At 42.5% G+C, this 20,056-nt stretch overlaps 1 protein-coding gene across 3 annotated transcripts in view; it reads right to left on the bottom strand.

The window, feature by feature from the left end:
• Nucleotides 1–20,056, bottom strand: part of LOC138304239 (selection and upkeep of intraepithelial T-cells protein 2-like) — a 185,762-nt gene that overhangs the window by 123,972 nt on the left and 41,734 nt on the right. For all 3 annotated transcript variants that reach the window (XM_069244131.1, XM_069244133.1, XM_069244132.1), the window contains one exon: nucleotides 19,107–19,388. In XM_069244131.1, the coding sequence (XP_069100232.1) occupies nucleotides 19,107–19,388 (282 nt within the window). The remainder of the gene's footprint in view (nucleotides 1–19,106; nucleotides 19,389–20,056) is intronic.

The following is a 20,056-nucleotide window of genomic DNA, read 5'->3' as shown; positions in this document are numbered from 1 at the left end:
AATTGCTGTGGGGGAAGGTTGCGGATCTGAAGGAAACGCTTCCTAAAGTCCATGTTGTGCATACACTTGGACACCAGCGCGTTGGAATACATGTTGCTGGGAATACTTTGGCTGATGAAGCCGCAAAATCGGCAGTGGCTGTTGCCACTGTGGCCGCAGTAACTCGTTCGAGTTCCAAACCAGACACAGAGATTTTGGCTGCCATAAAGGCTACGGCTGATGGCACGCCATTTCCTAAAGGATTCCCTTCTAAATATAGTTACTGCATGGGTGGTATGCTAAACGCTGTAGTTAAAATTCCGGGTGTTGGTGTACGTGAAATGCCCAATAAAATTGAGCGACCTCGATTAATTACTGCAGCACATGAGGGGGCGGCATCTGCACATGCAGGCGTGGCTGCCACTATTTCACTCTTACAGGCTCGTTATTGGTGGCCTGGTCTTTACAAGGAGACTAAGCAGTATGTCCTTTGTTGTGATGTCTGCCAACAAATTAAAGTTTCCACGGCTAGACGCCCGCAGCAGACGCCCCTTCTGATATCTAATAAGCCTTTACAGTGTGTGTACTTGGATCATTGTGGTCCGCTGACACCAGATAGTGCATACAAATATATATTGGTTGCTGTAGATTCGTGCTCCAGATTTGTGTGGGTCTGGCCACAGCGCTCGGCTGACGCTCGAACTGTTATTAAAGATTTGCGCATCTTTGTCGATACATATGCGGTTGCGGCTTTTCATTCGGACAAGGGCCCTGCTTTTGCCTCTAAGGCATTCAGGGACACCATGGTTTCGTTGGCGGTCCAGCTCCAGTTCTCGTCTCCATTTCATCCCGAGGGAAATTCTGTTGTGGAGCGTTTAAATCGCGATTTAAAGCAATCCTTAACAGCCAGAGTTATAGGTACGGGTCGTGGTTGGCTAGCCCACCTGTATGGAGAACAGAGAGCACTTAATAACTTGCCTAGAAGGTCCCTGGGGGGTCGTACTTCATATGAGTGCCTGTTTGGAACACAAATGTATGTTCCTGATCTAGATGGTCCTGGTGTGGAGACGGCAGATACGCCCTTTGACATAAATGATCGTGTCACTGTTTTACAGGGTTTACAACAATTCCGTGAAGATAACTCTTCTGCCAGTGCTACCTCCACAGGAATTAAGGATGAGCCAGTAACGCCTACTGGTTGGATTCCCAGAATTGGGGATCTTGTGCGTGAAAAGGTCGCAGTGAAAAAAGAATTTGGCCCTTCATATCGAGTGCCAGTCCCTGTGCTAGGGATCCACGGCACAAGAACTATGATTTTGCCACCGCTGCAAGGGGCCAAAGGTAATCGCTTTGTTTCCATTGACAATGTCAAGTTACAACATGTGGCCGATTCTGCACAGCAGACCAAGAGGGACGCCCAGTAGTTCCAGAATCCCTCTCACTACTGGGGCCGAAGTTCCGCTGCAGGTGATTTGCGCTGATGCTAATTCCTCTCCAAGCTTGGGGAGCGTGGAATCTGATCTTGCGATTGTTCCACTAACGGCAAATAATTTGGAATCTTTTGATCAAGTTGCTGTGAGTACTACTGATGTTACTGAAAGTATAGTCTACAGCGTACCAAGGCGGGAGCCACAATCTGCTCCTTTGTTTACGGTTGCACCTTTTGTGAGAACTGCCTCCGGTTGCTTCAACACCACTGATGATACCGTGTCGGACTCCTCGTCCTCTTCAGCATCAGCCCTGGGTTCACGTAAGATGCTGTGTTGGCTCAAAAACACATATTTTGTTGTTCCTTGGAACTATCTGTGGCTTTTTATGACTGTGATGACTTTTTTCCTATGGTTGGGGTTTGTTGTTACCTTTTTTTTAGTAATACATGGTCATTTTCTTCCTGAAAGATCTGAGATTGAGCACGTGGAGAAGGTGTTGAAACCGCATTTTTCATCACATATGGTTCGAAGAGACTTGTCCTTTGTGAAAATTTCTGCTGTAACAATTCCGGATGGGATTGTGTGGGATAGAGTAATGTTTGATATATATGGTCCAACAGAAATAATTCAACTACCGTATGTTCTCAAATTATCAATGAATGATATCGTAATACCAGGATTGTATCTGATGATTGGGATGTGAAGACAGTCGATTCTATGTTGACAGAATTGCAGTATTATACTGTCTTTGAAAATGAAGATGCTTACCAGTTTAGAGATAATTATGGTGACATGTTTTGTTATAATTATTATGGACACCACTTTATTCATAAAGCTAGTAGCCCTAAATCGATATTTGAGTATATGCAATGGGAACATTGCCCGACTCCTCCACGGGGGAGTTCTAAATCTTATTCTGATAAATTTGCATATTTTTCTGGGCATCATCAACAGAGTGCTAAGTCTTACTATTTTAAGGTTACTCCGCATGCTAGTAAGCAAATGTTATTGACTGATACTAAATTACTGTATTCAAATTTGTTTGTCTCCAAACTATCGGTTGAGGGATATGAATACTGGTCCAAAACTGTTGATTTGAAAAGTGCTTGGGGAACGAAAAATTGGCAAATGCGGGGTAGGGACACATTGTTTAGGGCATGTATTATTCCTGTCCAAATGATTTTCTTAAATGACACTGTACAACAGACTAGCTGTTTGGGCTTAGCGACAATTAGAGATTTGAATTTGCCTAGTATACCTGTCCCTTCCAAAATGAAAAATTGGCAGCAATATATTAATGCCACGTTTAGTGAGCTTACAGACTGGGTCCAGAATGGTACGCTTAATACTTCATCGACATGTCCAGGCGGGTGGTTATTGTGGCCCATAGACACTAATGGGTGTCATCAGCGTTTTGTCACCTCTTCGGGGGGGTTCAGGACTAGTAGGACAGACCCTCGCTACATATCACCAGAACATGCTGATATCATTACTACATATAGCGTGGGGAAACATTGTCAACAATGGTTGAAGTCACCCATGCTGGATGCAGTGAAGACACATCTCACGTTACTGTCTAATAATACTGACTTGCAAGATTTTTTGTCAGGTCCTAGAGTGCCGCGGAAGAAAAGCTTTTAGTATGAAGACTACAATGAGATATGGAAACTTTCACAACAGGAGGCAGCGGCCAGGTTGAGGCAGATAGATCAAGAGAATTTGAAAAAAGCATTGTCTGTGGTAGATAATGGAATGCATACCCTGTCTGACCGTGTATATACGATTGATAACATTGTTTCCTCTGCTATAGACATTATTAGATCAGATATGTCTTCTTTATATCATGGGCAGAGTCAAACGCGGTCCGTTATGCAGTTGGGTTGGACTTTACAGACATTGAAGGCTGGTCGCGTTCCGTGGCAGCACATCCGAGCCAGGGAGATATTTTTTTCCTTTAATTTGACTCGTCAAGAACAGCTAATGGCTAAAAAGGAAGCGACATATGTTATGTTACATATTGAAAAGTTGGAGAAGTTGCCTTTTATTGTGGCTGAGATTCCGTCAGCTGAGTGGTTGATACACAGGGTTATAAAGTTGCCTATTTCCACTCTGCAATTCACTTCTTGTTTGAAGCATATTCCGGTGGGCAGATATGAGAAATTGGGAGACAGTTACATACATGAGGTGTGGGAGCTTCCCTTTTTATACAGATGTCTTAATGGTATGAGGGAGGTTTTTCTTAGCGGTAGTGAATGCAAAACTTCTGTCAGCCATTCGATGGTTTGTAAGCAGCTGTCTTTGCATGGGGCGTGTAATGCCTCGGTTGCGAACTTGGCTTGCTATCTAAAGGGAGTTCCAGTCCCCGTGATTAAAAACACTTTCCAGGTGCTTTCAAACGGCAGCTACGTCCTTCTTAACAGTGAAGCCTGTTGTGGCATGCGTGCCGGAATAGTTTACTTGGTCGTTGTCACCAAGGCCGTTACGTGCTGCGGGAATGTGTTGTTTCCCCCCACTCAATTTAGGGAGGTAGCGGACATCTGGCCTCACATTGCTACTTCCAAGGTGAATTTTGACAGGTTGAGTCGACTGAAGGCTCTATTGTTTCAAAAGCATGTGGCCCTTACATCTGCAAGTGAGACCTACGCACTTCAGGTGGCGAGGTCATCATCAGAAATACAGTCCCTATTAAATACTAACTTTCCGAGCCACTTTGGTGAACTCGTGGGACGTATATTTAATGCGTCCAGCACTGCTGGAATTGCAAATTTTTTCAAAGCCGTTGGTGTTGGTTTTGCTCATACCTTCACTTCTATATTCGGTTTGATACCTTCGGCTATTCATTCTATTTTCTGAAGCATTTTTGGGGGATTCCCGATTACTTTGGCTTTGTTGGCTGGTGTTTTGCTGTTGCTGTTGTTCTTCCGCAATGGCTGTCCCACCGCAATGAGATCCAATATTGGCGCTCCCGTCAGCGCAGCTGTGTCGTGAACACATGATGCAACATTTTGGAGCAACACTCCTGGGACATTTGGAGTGTGACTGGTCTCTGTCATTCCGACCGGTTTTGGATTGTGTGCAACCCGTGTTTCGGTGCCTTTGGTGCTCGTTTGAACATGCACTGGCTCTCTGTCTCTCACTAGAGCGCCCCCCAGTGGTTGATGCTGATCTGTTGATGTTCCCGATTAGGGCTCATTCCCAGACTTGTGCACAGCTGGATATCCAAAGTGGGCACTAACATCTCGTTTGCATGCAAGTTGGGATTATTATCCCAATTGCAATAAGCATGTAAGTGACACAATGTATGATTCCTGCACTGGATTTCTTCCCTTCTAAATTGACCATCTCTTTGCTACAAATATCTAAGACCGAAAGTCCACGTGCTTGGAATAATCTCAAATTCAAACTCATCAATGTGTCATCACTCTTTATTTTTCTTGTAATCTATGCAGTGTGTCCTTGATCACGGGATGCGTTCCCTCCCTGCTCCCCCAAAGCTAGATTTACGTCTATCTGGAAAAATCATGAGCATCTCAGTCTAAGTATGCGGTATGCAAGAAACAGGAATTAATTTATATTTTTGTTTCTTTTCTCTTGTGTTTTTTACCAAGGCTTCACACTCAAGCCAGTGCTTTTCTCTGAAAAAAAAACATTGAAATCTACAGAAGAATTTGTGAAATATAATTCCATTAGTCTTTAATTTGGAAAGGTATTTTTACAGTTTCAGTGAAAGGTGCAGAGATGCCAAACAGAGTGCCACAATTTATCAAGAGGACGTGGTCGGCTGCTGGTACTAATAGCTGCAAAAACATAGTCCTCCAGCCCTGGTCTCCACTTCTCTGACCCTGTTAGGGTTCTGAGCATGCACCAAATCCAATAGGCAGACCCTCTGTCTTGCATGACTTCCCCTTCATCCACCTGAAGGAGTTCTGTGTACGTCGCAATACACATGTCAAAGGTTTCTTGTGGTTTCCTGTCCAAGTGCCTGAGGTCTGCCACAGCTGCAGCTGAGGGTGGAGCCCAACTTCTGGGATGTGGGTAAGTGGAGGAGACCAAATCTAGAAGAGGAGCTGCAGCTGACCCTGTACTAGAGCTTGTCATTAGTTGGTACTGTTTTTCTGGCAGGTTCTAGGAGAAACATCAGTGGAGAAGCGCCAGCCGTAAGGTTAAGTGGGCTGCCATAGGGTACATCAGGATGCTGTTACTACCAAACCCTAATCAAAATGCTGTACGTTCAAAGGCTTGCAGATAGTGAGGCATGAAGCAAGCACTGAGAAAAAGGGTCCTGTCCGCCCCCCCCACTACCATCTAGACGATGTATCTGGTTGGATTATGTAGTAGCAGCTGGCATTTTTGCTTGAAAAGGAACAAACTAAAGGAGGAATTTGTTTTTAAGAAGCAAGCCTCAGGCTCGAAGAGGTATCATAAAGTATTGATTGAATAGTGACCTTACTGATGATGCAGAACTGAGTAAAGATGAGAGAATATTGCTGAGGTCCATGAATGCCGTGTGAGGGGCTGATGCATCCATTGTTTACCATTGATGGTGCTATGAAGACGGTGGAATACCAAGTTGCTGAATATCGTAGTTTAAATTAAATGCAAGGTGTCAGATACAAGAACTAAGATCCATGCTCTGGTGCTGTATCTGAGATTAGAAGAACTCCCTTGAAAAATCCATGTTGTTTATGGATTTTAAGGTTTGCATTGTTTTGAGGTAGGACCAGAGGTGTAACACAGGCCCCTGCAGTACAGGGGTGCCCCCAACCTTGTAAGGTGGGCCCCATTCAGCACACGGCTAATTAAATATCTGTGAGCTACAGGAGACTTGGGGGCCTCTCATCACCTTCTACAGGGAGGACATCATTTTGTGTTACACCACTGGGTTGGACACCATGGTGGAGGCACTTGAAAGCCAGAAGCTTATTGCCATGTGGGTCCTGGGTGCCCCAGCTTTAACCCAAGAGATCAAGCCTGGCTGGTAAGGAACCTCAATCAATGGTCAGCAAAGCCCCTCCTCTTTGGAGCCTTATTAACTGTGCAGTCGTGCAACTGCTTTCCTGCCATTAACTGTTGCAGTCGGCTAATCCAAGTTCACGAAAAAGGCCGCTGTCTGGAGTCAAGCAAACCATGATTCCTGTGTCTGCAATAAAGCAGCAGCCCACGTCCCGACTTGCTGTTAGACATAGCCCTTGGAAAGAGACACTGCAGTTTGGAGACCTACGCTTAGGCAGCTACGGCCTACATTCATGAGTAATGGTACAGAGACTTTTAAGAAAAAGTACCTGTCTCCTGCTACCAAGAGCATCAAATGCAGACCTGTCTCCCATCCAGTGCTTGAAATTTCAGTAAGTCAAAGACCCGGGCGATGCTTCTCCATCCTGTACAACAGCCCCATGTTTGATTATGAATTGAGTGGAAAAAATAATATCATTATCCATGCCAGACTGATACTGTGAAAGATCTGTTTGGGCTCCATCACCTATCTTATTATAGAGGCTGGACATGTACCACACTTATAGTGTGGGGATATTTACTGAGTCTCCGTTGCATGCGAGTCTCACCATGATCCATTGTAGAATCCTTTAACAAATTACAGGGACCATTTTGATCAAAACAAAGGACTGGACTGCCTGAGAAATGGAAAAATATAGAACTACCTAACTGACAGCAGCTGAAGGGGTGGAAGGATCCTGTCTGTGCAGTGACCTTCATCTTCTGATCCCAGACATCACCTCGGGCCTCAGATTATCATCTTCACCGTCCCCGAGGGAGGGGAGGGGTCTGTGAGCACCTGTCTGTGGAGGTCCAGCAGGTTGCTTCCTAGTGCCAAATACCAGCTGGAGCTCCATCTCCATTGTCCTCAGATTAGATCAGGAAAATAGATCAGAGGATGCCGGGAAAATGCTGAGCAGCCTCGAGTTCACGACTGCAAGCGACCGCAGCTGAGTAGCTGAGCAGCAGGGGTGCAGTGCAAGTGCAAACAGCAGCAGGGGTAAAGAGACTCTCGAGTGGCTGCCAGACCGGGGAGGGTTTGTTCCTCTCCCGGGCCGATGCTTTCACTGTGGCATTGCCTGCCAAGCCTTTAGTCCAAGCCTTGAGTCCGGCGTACTCCTGCTCCTAACCGCGACTCAACATCCAATTGGCCTGAAGCGGAGTCAGAGCAGAGCCAGTCGATCACGCCGTGGCCCAGCAGTCGACCCCATAACCCGCCCCCAGGCTGCCTCGTTTTTGTTGTCTGCCACCTGCACCTGCAGCATGGCGCAGTTTGGAGGCCAGTTTACTGAGTTTCTGGGTTCCCTTCTGTTTCTCCTGCCTGCTGCCCATTGTGAGCTCCAAAGCCATTGTTGAGGAAGGAGTGCAGAGGTCGCAGCTGACTCTGCAGAGTGCGTACTCAGGGCTCCTGCAGAAGTGGCCCGCTTAGTTCGGGTGCAGCTTGTGGGTGGTCTGTTGTGCCCCGCTTGCTATTTTCCTCCAGTTTAACCACCACCCAGGTGTCACCTGCACGTTTTCTGGGGCATGCCGTTCATCCTAGGTGAAAGGTGGGATGTGGCGGCACCTGCAACATCTCTCGGAGTGTGCTGGTGCCCACAATCTTAGATGAAAGGTGAGGTGTGGCGGCACTTGTAACAATATTTGAGACGCACTCGTGCCCCCAACTAAAGGTGTCAGGTGGGGTGTGGCGGTGCCTTCATCGGCTGCTAGCAACAATCAGAGTGGCTGGAGAGCCAAGTTACATTAATCACTCAATTACTTCTGACTGGCTTATCTATTGCACGTTTGAGTGGTCAGAGAGCCACGATACATCACTTATCCAGTCACCCGCGACCAGCCCACCAGTGAAATATCAAGACCCCATGCGTCAGACCACAAAAATTCATTGTTAATTCACCACTACTTGTGCCAGGCCACATAAATTCATCATCCAAGGCAGCCTTATTGAGCAGCAGGACGCAACCACAATTTCAGGCCCCAAAAATGATAACAACATCCTGCTTTCCCCAATAAAGATCCAATGGTCTAAGGAACCAGCTCAAATGGATTCTTGCCTGCCAGTGAGAGCAAACCTTGGGGACAGCTTAGAGTATGACACAGATTCACCTCACTCCAAGGGCCACAGCAATGAGGCAATCCTCTTTGAGCTTAGTAATAAGCTAGGGAACAATGCCAAGCCTCATTCCCTAAGCAGGATTTTTATAAGCACGCAGGGATGAAGGCCTATGATCAGGGACCCACAAACGACATGGCCCACAGTGCACGTGTGCCGCTGCCTCTGTAGGCCTCGCTCTTAAACACAATGGAAGTGATTGCCTCGGCTCTTTCTTTTCACTCCAAAAATCTCTACCTTCAAGTCGACCTTCTAAACTCTCTTCCAGTCCAGTTGTTGGCATTGACCTTAAGTAAAGATCTAAACACTCTTATCAAGCGAATGCAGAAAGATCGTGATACAGTGTATCTTCGTGTCAATGCTCTTCATTTATGGATCATTTAAAAACAATGCTGTCTATTCTCGCAGATATTTTGGCAGTTGTCAAGCTTTCAAAATCTTCCCTGGCACCCAAAGCTGCTCCAAAATTTAATAGCGAAAACTCTCAGCAGGCTACCCACGAAGTAAGCCAGCCCAGGAGGGTGAAGGACGTCCTCGACAAGAAACCAGTACCCGAGCCCAATCATGGTGCTCTGTCAGATACTGAAAAGACATGAAGGTGACCCACGAGAGAAGAAATACTGAGGTTCCACTGGAGCACCTGGACCGTAGTCCACCACAGAGCTCTTCCATGAGGTCTCAGTATGGAGTTCTTCAAAAAGCAAAGCACCCATGACTAAAAGAGGGTGTAAACATCTTAGGAAGGCCAGGAACAACTACCTGAATAAACAGACTCAAAACTAATGCCTCCAGGATGTTTGCAACTCTCAAAGGAGGACAAAGATTAGTAGAGGTTACAGCCACTGTACCACTCTTCCAACAAAAAGAACCACACCAACTCTTACAATCTAAAGAGTCAATATCACCAGAGCCTACTCAATTGGAAAAGAGAGATACTGTTCAAGCATCCCCAGACAGCGTAGCCTGGCCAGCAGGCACAGCACCCTTAGCACCCAATGACTCAAACTTAAAGGACCAGAGCAAGGCGCCTCCTTATAACATCTAAAAGAAATTTCAAGGCAAACAGCAAATTGGACTTAGCCCAAGGCAGGCTTCCCTTGCTCAGGTTCAAGCAACAGCTCAGCCCTCAGTCATGGCCAATAACTGACCTAGTAACTTTAGTCAAGTCCAGCACCAGCTAAACCCTCTTTGCCCTGTAGTTTTGGTTGTTCATTCAATCCAGGCAGCCACACCAGAACATCCTCGAGACACACTAGCCAACAATGGCATGGAACAGTCATATCAACACTCACTTAAGCCTATATACTGCCTACAGGTGGGAGCAGAAGAGGAGAGACAGGAGGTAGGACCATTATGATTGTGTTAAATTCTGCTGACCAAAGATATGTAGTACTGCAAACACTGGACAAAAAGGCAAGAGTCAAAAGGATGGGTGGTCGTCTGCTCTTCTTTCCAGAACTGTGTTCTGCAACCCTAGCATGGAAGAAAGAAGTGCTGAAAGTCAGATCTCCTTTATGTTTGAAAGCTTTCAGGCTTCTGTGGGCTTACCTGTCTGACTGATAGTTCACCATAGTGTCAAGAGGTATATGTTTAGCCAGCCTAATGCTGCAAAATATTTTCTGAGAAGCTTAGATAATTGAGGAGTGGAGCTATGTGTTCCCTCTAGGATACCTCCAAGTTCACATTTCATTTTATCTCTGTCCCACCACACCATAGGACGCACACTTTGTGTATGGGTCCAACTGAAGTATTTACTGCAGCTTCCTGAAGGCAGGTAGGGCCAGTGGAGCATACCCATTATTTTTGTTATCTGCAGTGTCCCTTGTCTGTGGAGTTCTGTGGCCACTCCTCCATGCACTTCGAGCCTCTGTGAATTACACACAGGGCATTACTTATACTGCCCTCATCTTTATCAACTCATGTGATTTAGTTGCTATGAGGAGACTGTAGTTTTATTTTTTGAAAATCTGTTTAAAAAAGTTTGACCTTGCGTGTGAGGCAAGATAAATGAGTGAGTTTGAGCCTGGTGGTGGGAATCCACTATATATACTTAAAAAATCAATGTATCCCAAACTCCACTACTCAAGAGTAACATGTGCCCCCTCCAAAACAATATTTATGTTTAGAAATTTTAGGGTTCAAAAGGTCTAGATCATATAGACTTGGTGTCTACTTAGTTAAGATATCAGGCATCCAGACACCAGGGCAAAAGAACAGGGCAGAATTGAGGGGGTACCTGGGGTCCAAAGTGGGTGCAAAGTCACAGTTCAATACAGAGTTCTAAAGGTGCTAGAGCTGCGCTAGCACCTATCACACATTCCATAGGTACCAGACATCTCTGGACCACATCTAAAAAAGGTTTGGTTGTGGTCAAGTTGTTCAGACGTTGGGGCATCAATGCAATGAAATGCACATTTTCATCTTATAGGATTTGTACACAGGGATGGGGTCTACCACAACTACAAAAAAAGAGAAATGTGGAACCATAAAGGCTAGCGTGACAATTCCAATAGTTTGATAACCCGGAGATTGGTCCTAGCCAACAGGATAGTAGCTTAGATGTAGGTTAAAGCAAAAAAACACTATGACTAGAAAGGGGTACATGCAAACATTCACAAAGTCAAGGATAGTTGGTCAGTGATGATGCTGCCTCACCACACTTACAATCCTGGAGCAAATAATTTAATGAGCTGGACCTGGGTCTTTTTTCTCGTAGTCTGAGTCTATTTGCTCTAAAACTGTAGACTACATACTTCTCTTCTACGGCAAGTCACAGCAGCAAGGCCTCTTCAGTTACAAGATTCATTTCTTACATTAGGGGTGGGCAGTGAACAGTGACATACAGGGTCTCTCCAGGCTGCTCTACATAGTCTAAATAAATAGCTACTGCTCATGAAGGACATTATTTATCTTTATTTGAGGTCACAGGCAGGATGCAGCAGGGAACCAAAGTTCATGTTCTTCCAAATTCAACTACAGTTCCGAAGTAAACAAAGTGCATTGTCCCAGGGATTTTCTGCCTTCTTTGGGGTTTTGAAGACCAGTGGGAAGGGAAGGGCATCAATGGTAATGGATTATGGTTTACATTCAAACGCTCTCATCCAAGGCCCTTAGATTGCTTGGAAATGTCAAGTACAGAACAAAGGAAATAGGAGCACAGCAACTGTTACTAGGCATGTGGCAAGGATTGGATCTATATTCCCCTAGCCAGATCAACATCTATGGGGCATCCAGCACTGATGCCCTGGGACAGGAAAATTAGGTGGTCATGTCCACAAAGAATCAAAACTATATTCACAAACTGAAGGAGAATTATCACTTTGTGTGGTACATACTACACACCATTTTAAGTAGTGAGGATCACTCATGGTTTCCATCATAGGACACCATTACCTTTGCACACTGTGCCCACAGATAGCTAGCAAGTATAACAACACAGCATGCACCACTGCTTCAAGGTAAGAATCCTATAGGGACTACAGGAATTCGACAGGTGTGATCCTACTAGGCCCTTAACTCCCCTCCAAGGATGCAAGTTTGTAAAACTTGGACCTTTTGCCACATAAAAGGTGAATTGTTTTACTGGCTTACAAGTTCTCCAAATCACAATATCAGAATTGGTTTCCTCAATACAAGATTGGTGGGGGGACACAAAGCACTGGTCAGGAAGGTACGGGCACTGGGATAGGAAGCCAGACATGTAGGACAACGGAGACATGAATATCGAGGTAGGGACATGGGGACAGGGAGGAACACACTCTGGGAAACAGCAGCAGGTCATGGGGTCCGGGCAGAGAGGAAGGCATAAACACTGAAAGAGAGAGGGGACAACCATAATATGGGGCAGGGATGCAAGGACACTAGGGCACAGAGACACAGATACTGAGACAGGGGAACATTAGTCCTGGGACAGGGATGCACAGACTCAGGAACAGGAACGCACAGCCACAGGACAGCTAGAAGATGACAATGATGAAAGAGGATCTACTTCATAAATCAGACTTACGTTATTAGTAAACTCACAACCTCTCAGAAATGCACCCTCCAAACATTTCAAAGTGCTTCAAAGCTACAGTAATAACATAAGCGCTGGGTATATGTATAGGTGACAGATAATTACAAAAGTTAACTCACTATTCTTAATTCCAAAATCAATATATGTATTAAAACGATTTTCATTGATACATCGGTCTCTATAAATGTATGTAAATTCAAGAACCAAAATACTGCTGATCAATTATTAGGTTCACGCACCAGTTACATTAGACTGTCCCTAGTATGCAACATTTGTAGAGTAGTATTTGTTTACATTCATGACTACTACACAAATTCACCTTTACCTACATCAATTTCAATTCAGTAAGCATGTTAAAAAAGCAGGTGCCATCCATTTCCATTCTGGTTATAAATCGGGTGCATGGCTGTAATTTTTTTTTAAATGTATAGAAAGTATTACAATAAATATGGACTCTGGCACAACAAAAGATTTCTGAGGGAGGGAATAGTCCTTCATCTTTTTTTCTTAAAAACAAAAAACGATAAAAACATCTTTAAGATCTTCCAAAATTAATTGGCAAAATATTTGCAACTTTTGTTGCAGAGCCATTAGAGCACAAAGGAGATGCTGAATATGCCGGAAAGGCACAGTTCCATACCAGATCATAGCACTATGAAGCTCATAAATGCAGCCATAGTTTTTTCAGTGGAGTTCAATAAAGAGTTGAAGAAATTGACGTGATTTGGGTTTATGGTGAGAAAACTTTAAACAGGGTAAATGAAAATGTTTATGGCCTATACTGTATTAACGCAATTTGTTTTTATGAAGATTTCAAAAGCTAGTTTTCACAACTTTATAAAAACCTCTAGGTTATTGCGTGTGTAGCAAGGCAATATTAGAGAATTTACCTATTTAAATAGCCACTTAACAAGGAGCACTAAGGCACCTGGACCCTCAGCATTCTTTAGTCTGTTCAGGTTAGAAAGCACTTTCACCACCATCGGTGGTCATGCTTTAATGAAAGCCAGTTTAGTAGGTGTCCACGAGATCACTGGATTAAAAAATGTTCAATAACTGTTGAAAAAACAATTTCCAGGATCTTTGACAAGTAAGAAAGAAGAGAAATGGATTTAAAGCTACTTAGAACGGAAGGATCCAATTATAGTTTTTTAGAATTGGCATTACCACAGCTTCCTTCCAAACTTGGGGAGCCAGCTAATTTTCCAAGGAATAATTGAAAATGAGTACAATCTCTTTGGCAATCATATCATCTCCTTCATTTGCTTGACTTGATTGTGAGATAGGGGAGATTAAGATGGCCAACAGTTAGAGAGTAGGTCTGCAATATTTTTTATCGTAAGCAAGACAGAAATGTACAAGTGAAGCCTTTGGAGGAGTGTTAGACCTGTCAGCCTTAGGGTGGTTTTCCCCCAAACCTTTTGCCTGCTTGCCTCCAATTTGTCTGGATTTTTGCTCTGTTGGCCTTAGGACCCTGTGCTCTTTACCACTGCTAACCAGTGCTAAAGTGCATGTGCTAACTCCCCTCAACATGGTTTGATTGGCATATTTAATTTAAGTGCACACCCTTTCACGTGTGGTCGCACACACATTGTTACAAGATGAATTTGATTTTTTACAGAGGGATCGACAAACGAATCACAGGCCTTGGCAAGGGGGGAACAGGCTAAGAGGAAGAGGCAGAGGAAGAAGAGATGAGGGGGCAAGTGAGCAAGAAGATTGAAGAGAAACACAGGAGAAAATGACACGCAGCAAGAGGCGATATTAAATGACTGCAAGACGATTTGTGATTTGTCCAAAGTTGAGTTGAATGAGGAGGACATGAAAAACTTCCAACTAGGTCTCTCGTATTGTGAAGCCAGTAATTTTGATTATGCACAAGTGAGGATTGACTTGTTAAAACTGATGAAGATACACAAGATTAAAAGCAATTATGGGACTGAAAAGCCAATTGTGGAGAAAACTAAGGAATATGGCAATCTTTTAATTTGTTTTTTTGATGAAAGAACTATGGGAGTTGCAAGAGGATGCGATGCAACCCTTAGATGAAGCAGAGGTGGATGGTAGATTAGAAGCGGAAGGAGTACTAATGAGGGAAGAAGGAGGTTCTAAATTCAAACCAAATTCTATGGTCTCACGGCCATATTGTTGAGATTTGATAGATCAGTTTGCTGAGACAGTTATTCCAGATTTGAAAAATTTAAGAGAGATGAATGTAAGAGATAGCAAATGGGGTAGAGATTACAAACAAATGAAAAGCTTTCGTCAAATGATTAAAAAACTTTCAACAGATGCAGAATTAGTGATCAGAAGTTCAGATAAAGGTGGTAATATAGTAATTTGGCTGATTGACGAATATATGGAGGAAGCATATAAACAATTAAATGATGAAAGCTGTTATAAAAGAGTAGATATGAAATATGTACATAATATTGAATTGACGAATATATGGAGGAAGCATATAAACAATTAAATGATGAAAGCTGTTATAAAAGAGTAGATATGGAATATGTACATAATATTGAAAGAGAGTTTGCAAAGGAATTGATGTCATGGAAAGAACAAAAATTGATAAGTGATCAGGAATATAGATACATGCAAGTTGATTATCCTAAGCTACCTGTGTTTTATCTTATTCCCAAAATTCATAAAGATGTTACCAAACCACCTGGCAGACCGATAATAGCTGTGCAAGGCAGTTTGTTTGAATTTGTATCACAATATATAGATCATTTTTTAAAACCTTTAGTGTGTAATTTACCATCTTATCTTAAAGACACTATGGATATTTTGAAGAGAGTGTTTGATGTAAGTTGGGATTCAGACATGCTCCTTATTACGTTGGATGTTTCCTCATTATATACTTGCATCCCACATGAGGATGGATTAGATCAACAGAAATTTTTTACGTGTAAGACCAATTAGATTCTATAAACATAGTGTAATGTTAGTTAGTATGATGGAATGGTGCCTCAAACAGAACATCTTTTTCTTTAATAATGAAATCTTTGAACAGATACGCGGTACGGCGATGGGTATATATTTTGCCCCCAGTTATGCCAACTTATATATGGGTTGGTGGGAAGAACAGGTTCTTAACAATACACCCTTGGATAGATGGAATGACCATATTATTCTATGGTTACGGTTTATTGATGACATATTCGTAATATGGAAAGGTGATGTCTCAAGTGTGGAAAGGTTTGCAAAAGAAATCAATGATAATGATTTGTACCTTAGATTCACAGCAAATATAAACACTAGAGAAATAGAATTTTTAGGTGTGAAGATTTCTATAAAAAATGCTAGGTTGCAAACTACACTATTTAGGAAACCAACGGCAGGCAATAGTTTACTGCATGCAAGAAGTCATCATCTTATACCTTTAAAAGAGAGCATTCCCTATGGAGAACTGTTACGAGCAAAACGGATTTGCAGTACTGAGAACAAATTTGATGAAATTGAAAAGGAAATGGTATCACGGTTTAGAGAAAGGGGGTACTCCATCAATACTATTACTAAGGCTAAGAAGAAAGTGGATAAGCGTACTAGAGACAGCATTCTATTTGATATATCTAAAAATAAGAATAACAACAATAGTACGCAGTGTGAGAAGCAAGGTGTGGTGAGATTTATAACTACATATAATGAGGCTCATTCAAGAATTCGAATGATTTTACAGAAACACTGGCATTTATTAAGAAGTGATCCTGTTATAGGTAAGGACATCAGGAAAAATCCTCAGATAACATTCAGACGAGGGAAATCTATGCGAGATGCACTAGTGAGAAGTGATATCAGACAAGGTGGGAACAAATCAATGTGGTTAACACCAATTGATGGCTTTGTTAGATGTACTAAATGCAAGGCCTGTAAAAATGGAGAGAGTATTAAATCGGTAGTAATTAATGCCAAAATCATACATAAAATTAAGGGATTGTATACATGCAAAAGTGAATTTGTCATCTATGTACTTAAATGTAGCTGTCTTAAGATGTATATAGGCAGCACAAAATTACAGGCACATAAACGTATTTTACAACATCTTAGAGCGGTGCAAAATCAGGACGATTCATACCCGGTAGCTAGACACATCCGGGAAGTTCATGGAGGAGATATCACTAATTTAAAATATAGTGTGATAGATGGGATACCTATGGATCCCAGAGGGGGTGATAGAGAAAAAAGCTAGGGAACACTGGAGTCTAGATATATTTTGATGTTTGATACTAAAGAACCTAATGGATTGAATAAAAGTGAAGATTTACACATGCATTTGAAGACTTAAATTAGGGATTGTAATTATAGAGCAACAGTTTTGTAGTCTCCGCAGTTGTTTTTTATCACAATGGGAAAATAATTCTGCACATATTGTACTGTAATGACATGTAAAGGTAATAGATTGTGTAATAATGACGCAGTAATGGTTAATGTGGTAAGGTTACATTTTAACTTTTATTTTTCTGCTCTCATGGAAATCGTGGAAAGGTGGTCTAGGTCATGGTCAAGATTAATTAATGGTGCAGAGTAATATTAGTAAAAATATAGATTTTATATATTTTTTCATACACTTTTCGCACATAAGCCTTTATAATCTGGATATTACGGAGTGACGATTCCATTGCATTGAACCAGCATTAATGGGGATGGTCCTATTTTTAAGATTGTACAGATTGTCAGGGACAACAGGTAGTGCAAATGTATTTAACATTATATATTATACAGCAGCAAGAATTATACGCTATTTAAGTGTGTTAAATTATCATAGGAAACCCAATAGTGCAACAAACCAATTAGATTATTGTAGAACTCTCAGCATCGTTATGTTGATCACTTTGGGCGAATGTACGGCATTATGTGCAAGGTATGGCTATTTGAGTATAATTTTGTTAGTTAAATAACGTATTGACATTCATGTGTAATAATCAATTTAATAGTTATAATTTAAGCATCTTTAAGATTTGATCATGACGCTGTTGTAAAGTGAAGAAAGACGATCTAATGTGTATAAATAGAAATTTAAGATGGCGGCCAACAGGCCGATGAAGGCAGTTGTGCCGAAACACGTTCCTGTTGGGATCGTACATTAAATTGATGAATACTCGCTCTGGAGTGCTGCTTCTTCTTGTAACTATTGGAGGAAAGTGTGGACCCTTGTAGAGTGGTATACCATATACCCAAGGCCTGTAAATTAATAATTACCAGTGGGCCTATTGTGCCACCCATGTATGAGGGACCTTAAAACGTGTCCCAGGTCTGCCATTGCAGCCTGAAGACAGTGTCCCATTGCCATATCAACTTGTCATTTACAACCTCTTTCCAAGCCTTAAACTCTCCTTTTGTTACATATAAGTCACACCTAAGGCAGGCTTGAAGTAGCAAATAGGTAAGGGTGCTGTGCATTTAAAAGGTAGGACAAGTACTTTTTAGATTTACATGTTATAGTAGTGAAAAAATCCTAAATCTGTTTTCTCACTACTGAGGCCTACCCCTCCCATAGGGTGACACTGGGGCTTCCTTATTAACATTAAATAGTTCTAATTGCTAAACCAGAGGTGGTGATAAACACTCTTTAATGGTATGCTAGGAATTACCATCACAATTCTGAAAATGCCACTTTTAAAAAGTTGGCATTTTCATGTATTTAGCCCTCTGTGCCTGTAACCTACCTTAGGTCACATGACTGGGTGCAACTGACAGTTGGGACTTTGTGAATTCACCCCAGACAGAAACACAATAGGGGGATTGACAGAACCTAAATGGTCAATTAATTGACTTGATGGTGGGGCGGAGCTAAGCACAGCCCCACTTGCAACTGAATAGGCTGGGCTCATCCACCACACAATAGGCTTAACAACCCTGTATTGTCAGTGCAGCCAGCTAGGAGCCAGGGCAGGGGAGGCAGGAAATTCCTGCAGCTTCAGAGAACCCTTCTGGAAACTTCTCCCAGCTTCTAGGAGCAGGGCACAAGGGTACAAAAAGAACGCTTTGAGACCTGCTTCTCAGTTCACTACTGGACCTGTGGAAGGACTCTCAGAGGACTGCCTGCTGCTGTGAATGGCTGTGCACCCTGCAGATTGCTGCTGTACATGGAAGGACTACTTTGCTGCCTGGAGCCTGCTTGGGACCTTCAGAAACCAGCCGTGCATCACCATCTACACTCAGGACTCCAGAAAGGACTTTACGTTAAGCCTGATTGCTTTTTGTACTTAGCTACCCTGGGTCACGCACAGGTTAATTTAGTGATGTTTTATGGTTCACCATGCGAGGAAAAATCAGTGGGTGGATGAAAGGAAGCATGAAAGCAAGGATGAGTGAAATAGTGCATTTAGGATGACTTATTCAGTGTCTAACACCCTCAGTAGCAGATGTGGATTTTTCATTTACAATCCCAAACTATTGTAAGTGCAAATGCTTGTTTTTTAATATGTGCCTGCATTTAATTCAGCTCCTTTGATTAATAAACAGAAAATGAGCTTACATAACTATGACCAATTGACTGTTACAACAATTAACTGAACAACTTGCAATCACAACCTGCACTGCATCTCAAACACAATGTAAAAAAAAGTCCTACCTTCTATGGACTGGCAAAGCGTGTTATTGTGCCACGTGAAGCTGTTTTTCCAGGAGCAGCAGAGAGTAGCCCGGCTTCTATGGAAAAGCTGCACTGTTCCGGTAATACGAAATAGCCCCTCTGAGCCCTTGGCCACCTCCTGTGTGCTGTCACCATCAATAGGGCTTCCGTCATTATAGTGCCACTCCAGTTCGGCTTGTGGGTAACCCTGAGAGAACTCACAGGCACCATAAATGGTCTCCTTCCGGCGAGAAAGCAAGAGCCTTCCAATCTGGTATGGAGCTGATGGTGGAGGATGGGGGGAGAAAACAACACAGAATGGCTGAACAAGCTAGATGAAGGATGTGCTAAATTAAAACAGCAAGAGAGAGATAAGAGGGTGACATATAGGACATGAATGAAATGAAGTATCTGGCTTCAGTAAATGTAGTGCCACTTGCTGTTATCTAGTATATTCCAATCAATGTCTTTCTTGGTTTCCACCTGCTGCAAAACTAAGGTAAAAAGGGGTGCATGAAAGTCATGTCACTAAATATGAACCGGTTTTCACCTCCAAGATCTTAAAAAGCTTTATTTGAGGTAATATCAGGGGTGGGAGAGCTGGGGTCAATTTATTTTAGGGCATACTTCACTTCTCTTAAAAACAAAGGATATTTTCTCTTTTTGAGAGGTTCTAAAGGCCAGGATTTTCAAACCAATTGCCTTTGCTTGGGGTTTAGTGAAACAAATCTGTTGTTTCTTAAAATGCAAACTGAAATCTTTTTTCTTAATTTTGTTTCTCTTATTTTGGGATGGTTTGTTGCAATGTAATTTTAATATTGTGATTTAATCTTAGTTTAATTGTAAACTGGAATGATCACATTTATTTAGGAGTTTTTGTTTCATGAACAAGGCTGTCCTTTTAATTTGTTTAGAGTTTTAATAATTGTGGATTAGAACACTAACAGGAA

Source organism: Pleurodeles waltl, chromosome 7 (assembly GCF_031143425.1).
Source record: "Pleurodeles waltl isolate 20211129_DDA chromosome 7, aPleWal1.hap1.20221129, whole genome shotgun sequence".
NCBI classification, from domain to species: domain Eukaryota; kingdom Metazoa; phylum Chordata; class Amphibia; order Caudata; family Salamandridae; genus Pleurodeles; species Pleurodeles waltl.
Note: the sequence above shows the minus strand (reverse complement) of the source record. Positions and strands in the feature narration are given on the sequence as shown.